The sequence below is a fragment of the Heliangelus exortis genome, chromosome 8 (genome assembly GCF_036169615.1).
Source record: "Heliangelus exortis chromosome 8, bHelExo1.hap1, whole genome shotgun sequence".
NCBI classification, from domain to species: domain Eukaryota; kingdom Metazoa; phylum Chordata; class Aves; order Apodiformes; family Trochilidae; genus Heliangelus; species Heliangelus exortis.
This window is the reverse complement of record NC_092429.1, coordinates 27,882,517-27,896,213: the sequence shown is the minus strand read 5'-3', so window position 1 is coordinate 27,896,213 and position 13,697 is coordinate 27,882,517. Positions and strand designations below refer to the sequence as shown.

General features: G+C 41.6%; 1 protein-coding gene across 2 annotated transcripts in view; it reads right to left on the bottom strand.

Moving 5' to 3' along the window:
• The window catches only part of TEDC1 (tubulin epsilon and delta complex 1), a 61,045-nt gene that overhangs the window by 15,444 nt on the left and 31,904 nt on the right, over positions 1–13,697 (bottom strand). For both annotated transcript variants that reach the window (XM_071751276.1, XM_071751277.1), the window contains exons 6-7: positions 4,148–4,234; positions 1,881–2,093 (exon numbers count right to left, since the gene is read on the bottom strand). In XM_071751276.1, coding sequence (XP_071607377.1) covers positions 1,881–2,093; positions 4,148–4,234 — 300 coding nt within the window. The remainder of the gene's footprint in view (positions 1–1,880; positions 2,094–4,147; positions 4,235–13,697) is intronic.

Here is a 13,697-nt window from a genome sequence, read left to right as displayed (position 1 = left end):
AATAGGCTGAACCATTCCCTACCACTCCTCCATCTCCTGCATCCCAGACAGCCTGGATAATTAACTACTTGCTATCCTAACACCTCCATATAAGCAGCAAGGCCAGAGAACCAAAATAAACAGCAGAAATCTCACATTTCAACCAAAGCTGAGTATGGTGTGAGCAGTTATATGATTAACAGTGATACAGTCACCATTTGGAGTCAAAATACTCTGCATTCCAGCTTGTGGGTGCTTAAAACAGCCCCAAATCAATTTCTGCCTCAAATACAGGAAGCTAAAAAGCAAAGAAACAAGTTACCTGGTTAGCAAGATAGACAGGAATTAACAGTTTTCATCTTTTACTGTTAAGTTTGTTTCCAAGAAGAGAAATATTTTTTAAGTTTAACCATTCCACTCAACTTTTTCATCATTCACAAATCCCCAAAACATCACCAAAAAAAAGATGAATATTTACCCAGTAGTAGATGGAAAAGAACAACATAATGCTAAGAAACTCCATTATTCAGATGACACCTCTGTCACATGCCTCTTCTCCTCCATGAATGAACTGCTGCCTCTAGATGCTTATCAGTTAAAATGTCAGATTAATCAGGGTTTACAAATCACCCAAATCCCATAGAAACAGTCAGATTTCTTCTAGTGAATGCCCCTGGAAAAGAAAATGATTCCAGGGTCATTCCAAGCACCTAACCAAAGACAGAGCTGGGGCCAGGCAGAAACAAATGAAACAAAACAAGGAAAGAGACAAAATGAAATCAGGAAAATAAGCTCCTTATTTTAGAAAGACTTGAAATCAATATTTTTAACTACCAGAATCACAGTGTGCAAATGACCAAGCTTGCAATAAATAGACACGAGGACTGGAACCACACACAGCATTCCAGGAATATTTTAAGTTTTGCTTTCTTCTGCTCTAAGAATCCCTAGAATTCAGTTTGCAATTTTGGACCACAGAACTACTGTTATAACCCAGCACTTGACACAGGTGAAGTTATGATTCTTCCTTCAGATGCATTTTGTATTTATCTCCATCCAATTTTATCTGACATTTTCCCTCTTCACCACACAGTACATTTATTTCACTTTATCTCTACCTACATATTTCATAGATTCTCTGTTATCCTTCTCTTCTTTTAAGGCCTGAAAAAAAGTCCTACTGTTTATGCCTGCATCCTCATCCTGTCTTCTCCCTGGGCCAGCAGTTAACATGCATAGAAGTTAACATGATAGAACCTTCCCCATTTCCATGAACACTTCCTTTACTTATCCCCCACTGCTTCCCAGTGTCTCCCCACCCTGTGTCAGGGAATACCATCCACACTTCCATCCCCTCACCTACTTTCCTCCACAGCCACTCTGGTCTCCCAATAAATCCTGGGCTTAGTCTCTCACTTCACAGATTTCATAACCTTATTCCTTCCCCCATCAGACATTTCAAAGCCTAACTCAGTGACAGATGACAAGCTCTGCCTTCTCCCACCCTCCTTTCCCTGTGAATATCTTTCTTTTTTTCTCACTATAACCAGTACTGATGCCTTCAACCTGCTGCCTCTATCCCCTCTGGGGGATGCCACCATTTCCTCTTCTTTTCTCCTTTGCAACCCCTGCCCTTTGATGTTTTGTGTTCCATAAGAATCCTTATTTTCTTTCAGCAGGCTGCCTCTCTGGGACAGATGCTGCTTTGTGTTGGGAAGAGCACCTGGGATGCTGTGGGCATAAACAGAGATGTAGCTGTAGATCTGACATCAAGATTGCAGCAAGCTTGAAACAGAGCAACAGAGAGGCTGCTACATATCTATATGTCTATAATAACAGATGAGCAGCTGAAAAATAGAGGATTTTCCAAGTCACTTAGTGACTGTCACCTAAAGCTTTACCTTCTCAGCCCATGCAGCCTTTCTGTGGGTTACCAGCTCCTGCAGTTGGTGCTGGAGAGTCAAGAGATCTCTGGATAATCTCTCAATCTGCCCACTCAGACTGTCAGCCCAGGGGCAGCACAAGGTCACTTTTGGCAGACTGCTTTTCTCCACATGAGTGCCCTGGGACTTGCACATATTTCCCTCTTCAGTCATATTATCCAGCACAGTTTCCTGAAGGAAAAAAGAAGAAAATTTTATTTTTATCGAGAGCGAAAATGGTTCCATCCCCCCCTCCACAACCAGGAATTCACTGCTGCCACCTCAGGATGTGGTTGCTCCACAATTTCTGAGGTATTTGAAGAAAGAACCTCCTCAGTTCATTATATTTCTAAGTTAACAGAAAACTTCTGTGGCTTATTTTAAAAAGCACTGCATCCTGTGAGCTACTCTCTGCACTGAAGCATGAGGAAACAGGAGATGGGAATACTCCACAAATTCCAGGTGGGATCCACCCCTGTGCCTTTCTGCACCAAACTGATGATGGAGACACATGGTTACCCTGTTCAGGATAAATTGTGCCCATTTCAAGCTCTACAAGTTGAGGAACCTCAAGAGATCCTTCCTCCTCCAGGCAGGTGAGGAGCTGCGTCAGCTCTGCTTGATCATGGTCTATAATTAATTATATTAGATATATATATTATATCTATGGCTTTACAATTCTGACATTTAATGACTTTCAAAATAAAAAAAAACAAACTAGAAAAAAAAATTATATCATATATGGTTCTATAATTAATAATATAATTCTCCAACTGCCTTTGGAGACAGCAGCCATTATTTGAAATACTTAAAAAAAAAAAAAACAACCAAATCACTTCTGAGTCCCTTAAACACATGTACCTATACACCATGGTACACAGATTCTGAACTAATTAAAGAAGCAATTTTATTTAGCCTACAAACAAAGACTGGAAAGGCAATAACAAGCTAACAGCCTTCACTTCTTATATATAAGATGGCTATAAAGAGGATGGGAATATTCCCCCCCAGCACCTCTTTCTCTCTTTTCTCTGCAGGTAGGTCAAAAACTCTGGCTTAACTCACAAGAAATTTACAAGCTCATCCAAGGAAAAAACACTGCAAGAGAGACAAGAATGGGAAAAAAAAAAAAACCAAAAAACACCCAGCAAAATCTCTTTTCTCAGTGAGCATCAGCATTGAAAATTGGGACAAAGCAGCTCTGAGCAAGAAGAGCTCACCCAAAGGCCTATGAAATCATAGACATGTTCTGGACTCTGCATGGCCACAAAACAAAGCTTTCCAGTTGTTATTTTTTGTTTAGGTTGGTTCATTTCAGGGTTTTTTTGATTTTGAAATTCATTAAATTTGTAAAGCAACATCCCTGCAGTCACTGCAGTAACATTTGGACTGTTTGGAGCCAGGGTTCTGCTGGTGTTGATAATTTCCAAAGAACCCCAGGATGGCAGCCATGGAAAGCAAAACCCACTATATAATTAATGGCAATTAATGGCTCTGCATTGGAAGTACTTTTGAAGACAGGTGAGATAATTTTTCACTCCTTTGCCTTGCTTTTAGTGTAGAACAAGGCATAACAGCAATTAACAGTCAGCTCACTGAGTCTCCAAATTTTGTAAACTCACACAGCTAATGTGATCCTCTAGAAAATTATTTTCAGCAACTCTGAAGGGGGAAAAGTTGTAGAGAGCAGTGAGATGGATGGTACCATCTACAATCACTTGAGAAATTGTAAGATGCACAGAGAAAGGCTTATTGATTTTCTTATGATCATTCAACAGTTCAGGGGGAAATTGGCAATTGCAGCACATTATTTGGCTGGGAAAAATGAAGGTGTTTTCAATATCAGCTGCTTGCAAAATGTAGTTGTTCTCAAATCTGCAATAAAGCTCAGAGGCCTCTTCTGAAAAGCTATTTAATTTTAACAAAATGTACAATTGCTATGTTTAAAAAAACATTAAAGAGATGAAGATCAGGCATTTTCATTTGTGTTAACTGTATGAAATTGTGCCACTCTGCCCTGCAATTCTTCAGCTTTGCTGAGTGATTCTTGCCCAAGAAAAAAAGAGGAATGAGGGAGAACAAGGAAAACACCCCTTGCTTTACCAAACTCATTTTTTTCCTTCTCAAGTGCTGTTGAACAGTTGTTTTGCAGCATTTATTTTTGTGGGAAGGGGCTTTTAGAAAGTAGTCAGCTATTTGATGGAGTCAACAAAGCTGCACTTTTTGAAATGACTTTGATTCATTACCATCCACTGCCAATAAACTGCCTCCAGTTGCTTCCACTCCAAAAAGGCTTCTAGTTGCATGGTTTCAGACTCCAGAAGCTGCAAGAGCTAGAGGGAAGGAAGAAAAAAAAGGAAGATAATCTTGTTAACATTTGTCACTTGTGATCTGAATGAAACTTGTGTTGGGTCTAATTTACAAGAAGATTATCAGTGGTACATAGAATCATAGACTCATAGAATGGGCTGGGTTGGAAGGGACCTCAGAGCTCATCAAGTCCAACCCTTGATCCACTCCCACTGCAGTTCCCAGCCCATGGCACTGAGTGCCACATCCAGGCTCTTTTGAAATATCTCCAGGGATGGAGAATCCACCCCTTCCCTGGGCAGCCCATTCCAATGCCTGATCACCCTCTCCCTAAAGAAATTCTTTCTCATGTCCAACCTAAACCTCCCCTGGCACAACTTGAGACCTCTTGTGCCCTCTTGTCTTGCTGAGAGTTGCCTGGGAAAAGAGCCCAACCCCCCCCTGGCTCCAACCTCCTTTCAGGGAGTTGGAGAGAGTGATGAGGTCTCCCCTGAGCCTCCTCTTCTCCAGCCTCAACACCCCCAGCTCCCTCAGCCTCTCCTCATAGGATCTGTGCTCCAGTCCCTTCCCCAGCCCAGTTGCCTCCTTTGGACCTGCTCCAGCACCTCAATCTCCTTCCTGAGCTGAGGGGCCCAGAACTGGACACATGGGCCAAGAGTGGGTTTCTTTCCAAGAACACTGTAAAACCAGCTGCAGAAACATGGGACACCCTTTTCCCAGCATCACTGATTTATTCCTCACCACAAATGTACAAACACCCTCAGCTTTTAAAGATGCCACACAAACAGTATGTGGTTTATATACAGCATATGCCAGCTTTGTTGGGTTTAGTAATTTACTACATAACATCTAATTTAAGAAACTGTAAAGCAGGAGTTGACTTTGCACTTTTATTTTGCAAGCATAACTTGAAGATAAAGAAATCAAAGAAAGGAACATGCTTTGCAAGAGTAACTGCTGGAAATTATGAGCAGTTTGCTCTAAAACACTGCTGGATCCAAAATTCAATTATTGCACATTTCTTTACACTTGGCACTACACTTAATGACTCTGCTAGTTTCAAGTTCAGCTGGTATATGAAATGGGTTTCTGTCTCCTTTTTTCTCCTGTGTTTTCTTAGGTATATCCACAGCACAAATGGCTGACATGATGAGATCTGATGCTGGCAATAAAACAGGTAAAAAGTTGACTAAATATTCAGGCAATACCTAAAGTACTTGATTTTCATGTAGCTTTGTAATGTGGTCATGAGCTGTGAGATTACAGCATCAATGTTTTGTGAGCTCTAAAGAGGGCTGAAGATTGGAATAAGGAGCTAGCTTTTAATTTTAAGCCTAATTAAAACCAAGAAATTTTAGTAAAAACATAGTCATCATCTTTAGTTTTAGTCCCACTGGAGGAGCTCCTGAATTTTAAAAATATCACTTCACCAAACCTATAAATGATCTGCTGTAGTTCATTGACTTTAAAAAAAGCTTTCTGAGCAGTATCCTAATCTCAAGCCTTTCATCATCTTTTGCATTTAAAGGTTTTGTTTTGTTGCTTTTTTTTTTTTTCCTTCTTTTTCTTTGTTAATGCTCCATTAGATATGCAACATTTGGGCAGCTCATTTGAAAGCATTCAGCTGGCTCTCTCACTTATTTCCACTACAACAGCATCCTCACCTTCAGAAATATCAGAACAACAACTGGGTGCTAGATTTTTCAGCCATAAACCAGTAATTTGATGAGTACCCTGCTCATCCTAGGAGAACAGTTTTCACCCTACCTGGAATACAACAGCCAACATTTGAGTTTCTCTCCTGGAGGAACCATTCCTCAGTGCCAATACCCAATGCCATCTTCTATTTGGGCCTTGCCAGACACTGATATTATTGCAGCAAGGAGAATAAAGCAAGAAAAAGTGATGTATTACCAACATCCTTGAGGTACCTTAGCAAAAACCAGAAAACCAAATAGACATTCAAGGCAAGGACAGGACAATGTCTGCCTGCTACAAATTTGGTCACAGGGACAGCCTCCACGTGGCCCAGGGGTGACAGGCTGGCCCTGAGATATACAAATGAACAGGTAGATATCTCAGCCAAGCTCATCCAGCTTCTCATGAGCACTTAATGTTCTTTAAAACCATGTATTTTGTGACTTTGTGACATTTGCTGAGGTCACCCAGCAGAGCCACAGCACAGCTGGTATTTCAGCTAGTTTTGCAAGTGAGGAAAAAGCCCCAAATTGTATCTTTGCATTTTTCCTGATTATAGGACTTTTTCTTATGCTTTTAGTACCTAAGTTCATAAAGAGGTGTTTCTAGATGTGCTGAGCAGTCCCATTTCTGATGCCACATAAACCCCTCAAAATGCAAGATAAAATTTCCAAGCTGCAACCAAAGTTGCTTCCTCATTTCCACTGACCAAAGGACCAAGCTGTTGTCATCACTCCTCATGAAATTTCAAGACTAATATCTGCAGAAAAGCATCAGTTTTGTCTCACAAAGTGTAGCAGCAAGTCAAAAATGTGCCTCACGTGGATACCTGAATGATGCTCTAAGGACAACCTATGAAAGTTCTTTCCCTTCACACAAAATTAAGCCAAGGAAATCCATTTCCTTCATTCTTCTGGAGGAAGTTACTGCTCCAGAATACTTATACTGAAAGAAAAAGTGATGACAAATTCAAACTGCACATCTCTGGGGAGAAGTAATTCCCTAAGGAATGCTGCCAGCTAACACTTGGCAGAAAAAACTTCACTAAACCATTGTGAAAAACCCATCACTGGTGCAAATAATTTGCAAGCAGCAGCTATAGCTAAACTGTGCTTAACTGAACTGTCTCAGAGCTGGCTGCCAGGAAACCTCAGGGTGATGGAGAGGGATGCAAACCCTCTAAAGAAAAAGCTTCACTTATTCTAACAGCAGCTGTGATCTCCAAACATCCCTCCATCCAAGACAGAACTCAGGAGACTTTGGAAACTTCAGTCCTAGGGGACAGCATCTTCTAGGTGGTTCTGAATACTCAACAAGAGGCCAAAGTTGAGTCCCTCTTGGCATTCACAATCTAACTCACACCAAAAGAGTTAAACAGACTTGCAATTACTTTTTCTCTTGCAGTATTAATCTTTTTTCATGCTATTTCCTAGCATGTTGCTAAACTCATTGATGTCTGCAGACTGTTAAAGAAATCAATATTTAATAATTTGCAGCATAATGCACTTTTCATAAGGTCAGTTCCAGAGAGCTCTCTGCAACAAGTATTTTATCTCTGATGCCAATAGATCATAATTGAACAACCATATCACTAGCAAAAGTATTCTTAAATTAAAAACTGCTTGGCCTAAACATTCAGAAAATCATCCTATTGTTAGACAGACAAAAATGGTGTTTCAGCAATAAATTCAGCTCAAAATAAAATATTGCTAATTCATCAACTATTCATGTGTGACTGTTGACAGAAAACTTGCACTGGACTCCAGATGGCTCCAAACCTCACCCCAAATGCCAAAGCTCAAGTATGACTCAAGGTTCAGGATAGGGTTGGCTTAGTATGAAAGCTGATATAGGGAAATTATCAACAGACTACTTCATAATGCTCTTTCTTTAATAGGAAATTACTTTATTCAACTTGAACGTTGGTGATCTGAATGCTACTGCTGAATATTTAAGAACTGTAGGAGGTAAGAAAAGCAGAAAAGTTCCTTCCAAAAATAAAAAAAAAAGGGGTAAACACTTATTTAAAAGTTACACATTTTACATTACTGAAGGAAGCCATAACTGGGACTGAGAGCTAACCAAGCACCAGAGGAAACAAAGAGATACAACACAGCCCCAATACAGCTTCAGCTCTACTATACCAATACAAAACTCCATTAACAACAAAAAAAACAACCAAAAAAACCCAAGGAAACCTTGACAAATGTGAGCCTCTGAGCAGGCAGGCTGTTAGGTGGGTGACATTTGGTATAAAAGAGGACATCCTGCCCAAAGTGCACTTTAGCAGTTTTGGTTGGGGACCCCTCCACCCAAAAGCAGAGAAAATCTTGGTGCCATAAACGTCCCAGGCTAAGACAACAAAGCAGCAGTGTAGGTGCCAGAGCTCCAAGATTCAGCTCTGTATTGTGATTTCTTCAGAAGCAAAACCAGTTTAAGACATTCCCATACATCCCTTCAAGGCTGAAGCAAAAATGAGTTGGCCTGAAAACCAAAAAGTCATGTTGGAATAGTCTGAAGAACAAGCAGCTGAAGAGCAAAAACCAACAGATCAATGAACAGCCCCAAGGCAAAAAAAAAGATCTATTAATGTGGTTTCTCTGGCTGTGAAATAGCACTGAGGGTTCAGACAGAGCAGGAGGAACCCTGCAGCCCAACCATCCCAAGCCAGGTGGCTCAGAAAGGCTTCTGGATGACAAAAGTGGATGAGAGCTTCTCCCCCTTCCAGCTTTGGAACCCACAGGGAGCTTGGCTGAGATGCCAGAAGATGGGGAAGGGATCTCTGTGGCTCCAGGAGGTTTTCTGGGGATGCCAAGCATCAGCTGCCTTGGAATCATAAGGTTGTTTTTGGTTGTTGGTTTTTTTTTTGTGGTGCAGACTGGAAGGGAAAAGAGGACTCAGGTGGGCTGAGAAGAATGGGTTTGTTCAGCCTGGAGAAGAGAAGGCTTAGGGGAGACTTTATTACAGTGTTCCAGTACTTAAAGGGGGATACAAAGATGATGGAGACTCCCAATTTATAGAGTCCCATGGAGAAGATGAGGGGCAATGGGCATGAGTTGCTCCTGGGGAGATTCTGATTGAACACAAGAGGAAAATTTCTTCCCACGAGGACAGTCAGACACTGGAATGGTCTCCCAGGGGATGTGGTGGATTCATCCACTTTGGAAAGTTCTAAGTCTGAGCTTCAGGGTGCTGAGACACCTCATACAAACAAAAATATTAGAAGGGTTGGACCAGGTGATCCTTGAGGTGCCTTCCAACCTCCCATTCTATGATTCCAGGGTCTTTTGCAAAAGATAAAAATACTTCAACTGAGAGGAGGGAATCAAAGCACGAGTTAAAAACTTCAGTGACAAAGATCATCATTATAAAACATCATTGCAATCTGTGGATGGATTTAGAAAACAGCTGTTCAAAATGAAACCGAAAGCAAATGGCATTTAAAGCAAACAAAATGAGGCATTTGGCACATAAAAATTGCAGCACAGCTTTCAAAGTGACAGGCAATGAATTGGGGTACCCTAACAATCCCATTTATTTGCAGAGGAATGGGTCAATGAATGGACTGCTTTGCATTTTTCCTTCTGGAAATGGCACATGTTAAAACAGGGGAAACAAGATGAGGAAAAAGACAACTAAAGTGTGACTTTTATACTTGAACAGCCAAGATCAAGCTATATGAGAACGGAAGAGGTACACACTTTCTTCCCCAAATATTCCAATGATTTTGGGTACCTAACATGGCATACTTGAAGAGCCAAACTTTCAGGCAGTAATAAATGCCTTTAGCTGAATGTGTGCTCAGCAAAGCACATCCAGTAGGTACCAAAAATCAGAATTTAGTATAGAGAAATGCCAGCCAGAGGATTTCAAAGAAAAGCACTAAATTGTAGCACAGTATTGCCTGACAGCTGTTCATATTGTACTGCCAACCAGAACCCCCTTCTGGTTGATGTCAAAGCTGATGTCAAAAAAGAAAATTATTCATCTGCTTTTATTCAGACTGTTTCTTTACAAAGTATTATCCATACTCACTTGTTTCTTTTTTTCCTCCACATCCTTGCCCATTTTCCTGTATTTTTAACAGGCCATAAAAACACAGAAATCAACAGGAATGAGCAATTTCTGATTTACTTTTTAAGCCCACCTGACTTCAGAATGGATGCTACACTTCTGAACAGTACCAATACCCTGGGTTCTGTATGTTTCCCCATTGCATGTTACTACACCACTAAGTACTAGTGATAGCAGGAGCAATTCCTTACCTTTGTTTGCCTGTCTTACAACTACAACCTTCAGCAGGGGAAGGAACCTTTCAGGTTTTACCCTCCCTGCTTTATTATCTCACCCATTCCTGCCACCAGCTGGTTCTATGCCCTGCTGTGCCCTCTGTTGATGTCATATCCTGCATTTGACAGTGAACAGACACACCATCCTTATGAAAAGCCAAAGAAATGCTTTTTTTTTTTCCCTAAAAATAAAATAAATCAGTCTGTATTACAGTAAGCCAAGTGTCTGGCTTTTTTTTTTTTTTTTTTTAATTCCCTGGAGCTTCTTACTCTCTTCAAAATAAAGGACTATGTAGCACAAGTTGTGTACAAGTGGGATCTTAAACTCCTGTGGCTGCTTTTCTGGGTGGGTTCATCTGTTCTCAAATGAGTTTTACAATCCCAGGGGACATTTAAGGACATTTCCCTCCCTGTCTGCTCCCTGCAAGAAGAAGGGCTCAGAGGCACAAGTGAATTGCATCCCTGGCACAGAACTTCCACCAGATGCACACCATGACTTGGGCTGCCTTGCACAGCATCCAGAGCAACAGAAACAACCTCTAAGGCACTAGAAAAATATAAATGTTGAAAGAAAATAAAAATATAAATGTTAAATAAAATCTAGCTCTCACTCACAGACAGAAAAAGAAACCCAAAGAATGGCTCCCACCATAGGAGACCCAAAAGCACACAGGATGAGCACAGATGTTCATGTCAGTTAAACAAGGAATTTTAAAAGTTATTCAATATGCAGATTAGCCCAGGCTTGCCAGCTTGATATGAAGAGTTTCTCCCAGCCTAGCTCTTCTCTGAGAAGTCATCAGAGCCTATCATGCACATAGGTATTTTCATACATTTTAAAATATGCATTATTGACAAGAGAAACCACTAATTTAAAGTCTGCTGCAGTCTCCCTTATGTCAATTCCTTTCTCTTGCCAGTCTCTTAACACAGTCCTTTAAATTAAGTGACAAACACATTTTTAAAAACTAAAACTACCTGGCAGCAGAGCTAACATTATGGGTCAGTTGCACATTAAGTTTAATTTTAGAGGCTATTAAAAAAAGCTCTGCCAGTCCCCTCCCAATCTGAGCTGCAGTCTCACCTCTAATCAAGATTTCAGTTCAGCTTTCCAGCAGCAACTCAGCTGGGACCAAAGCCATTGCAATAAATGAACTGAACTGGTTTTTGCTTCTTTAGCTAGCATGAGGGTAGAGAAAGCAGTGGTCCTGTTGTGCCTGACTTTTAGGAAGGTTTAAATGTCTTTTTAATGTAGTGGTGGATCCCAGCAAGACACTGCAAAGCATCCCAGCTCTGTGGCACTTCAGGATCAGCCTTTATCAATACCCCTGTTTTGGCACAAGGGTGACAAGCCTGATGTCCCTTTCTGTTAGGAGCTGCTAACTGGTTTCTCCCTTAGATGAAAACCACAGGAATGATTCCAGTAATCTGGGGCCCTGGCCCAAAGCAGCAGCTGAGATGGGGCAGTTTGCTCCCCCCACTGGGTCTGTTAGCACTCCCACCAAAAAAAATTATCCAGTGCCAAAAAAACTTACCCAGTGCTCCTGCTGACAAAACCCCCTTGTAATTCCAGCTTATTCACTCCAGCTGCACTGTCACAGGTGGAACTAAATTCTACTGTGTCACTGTCACTGCATTCCAAGGATGTGAAGTAAAAGATAAACCAAACCAAAGCACAAAAGCAGCAGTGAAACTCAGCACCATTCTGTCAGTTTTGCTGTCACTGCTAATCACAACCAAGTGTTCAATTAGTCAAGCCCAACAGTGCAGTTCCTGCCTCAGAGCAGGACATTTCTACTGTGTTTCAGAGATCCCTTCCTTTCTTCTGGTGTAAGAGACAAAGATATTGCTGCTACACAGTCCAACAATTTATGGAGTCCATGATAAATCACTGCATCATTTTTCAAGGACCAAGAACTCTACATGCTTGCTCAATAAAAGGTACTAAGTAATAATTCATCCCCAAAAAAGTGATGGCAACTCCAGAACTGCAGCTCTATTAAGTCCTTTTTTTTTTTTTTTTTTTTTTTTTGTACAGGTAAGTTTAGCTGAAGGCAATATTAGTGACAAATTGCAGCCTGGGGAAACTTTCAGATCAAGGAATAATGCCATGAGGTAGAATGATTTGCTTTAGTCTTGCTATATAATGCTGCCAGTTCTTCCAATGGGACACTAATTGTAGCCAGAGGCCACCTTGCTTTAAAAATACCTAAAGAAATATTTTGGCACTAAAACTGTCTGGGGTAATAAAAAAATAAAGCATCCTTCCCAAGAAGGGGCACTGAGGAAGCAAAATTGGGTAGAGAGTTCAACAATTAAATGATTTATGGCTGATTTATGGGTGACAAGCTGGGCTCATCCTGACACTGTCAGCTGCTGATCAGAACCACATAGGTGGGAATGGACCCCAGGAGGTCTCTGATCCAATCTCCTGATGAAAGTGCTCAGAGCTCTGCCCAGCAAGTCCTGAACATCCACATCACCCCTTCTCCAGGATCTGGTCCCATATTCTGACCTGGCAATTTTTTGCCCTTATTCTGGGCAGAGTTTCTCATGTTCCAATTTGTGTGTGTTCCCCATCCTCCTGTCCCAGTGCACCTTTGGGAAGATCCTGGCCACCTCAACTGGACTTGCTCCTGGATGCCCCTGTCCTTGTGCTGGGGAGCCCAAAACACCCTCACTCAGACAGAGGGACAGGATCTCTCCCTTTGCTCTTCCAGCTGCACTCCTAACATAGCCCAGGATGCAGCCACTGCTGCCTGGGCACCTTCTTGTCCACTTTGGTCCCCAGGAATTGGTCTTTTTTACAAAGCTGCTTGTTCCCAGCCTCTTCTCTTGCAAAGGGTTATTCCATCCATTCCATCCCAGATGCACCAGCCTTTATCCAGTGTATCCACTGGGATGTCCCATTTGGGTTTGTCCACACACTTGCTGGTGGTGTGCTCCATCCCATCATTTGAGCCATGATGTTAAAACAATCCTGGCCCAAAAAGCTGATCCCAGAGGGATGCCTCTAACAACCAGACACCAATTTGGTGTTCAGGGGCCCAATTTTCCTCTCACTGATCCAACTTATCCCTAACCAACTCAGCTATGAGGACATGAGGATTTTCCTTTAGTGATACATAAACACAGGCACATTTTCTGTCCCTGTTTGCCTTTCTCCAAGCTCTTTAATTACATATCTCTAACACCTTCTGGGATGGAATACTCCATGCTGCTTTCAAAGGGAAATGCCAGCAGGATCTGAGGAGGCTGTGGAGGTGGGAAGTGCCTGTCCCAGAGCAGACAGAACAGAACCAGGCAGTACCAGCAGGCATCAGATGAGCAGAAACCCATCTGACATTGCAGACAGTTGCAGGGAAGGAGAAACAGAGGAGATTGTTTTGATCATATTCATCCTTTGAGATTCAAAGCAGTTTATCTCCTGCAGAGCCTTCTTTCTTTCTTTCCACAGGATGAGGAAGAGTCACTCCATTTGTTCCTGCCCTCTCCAACC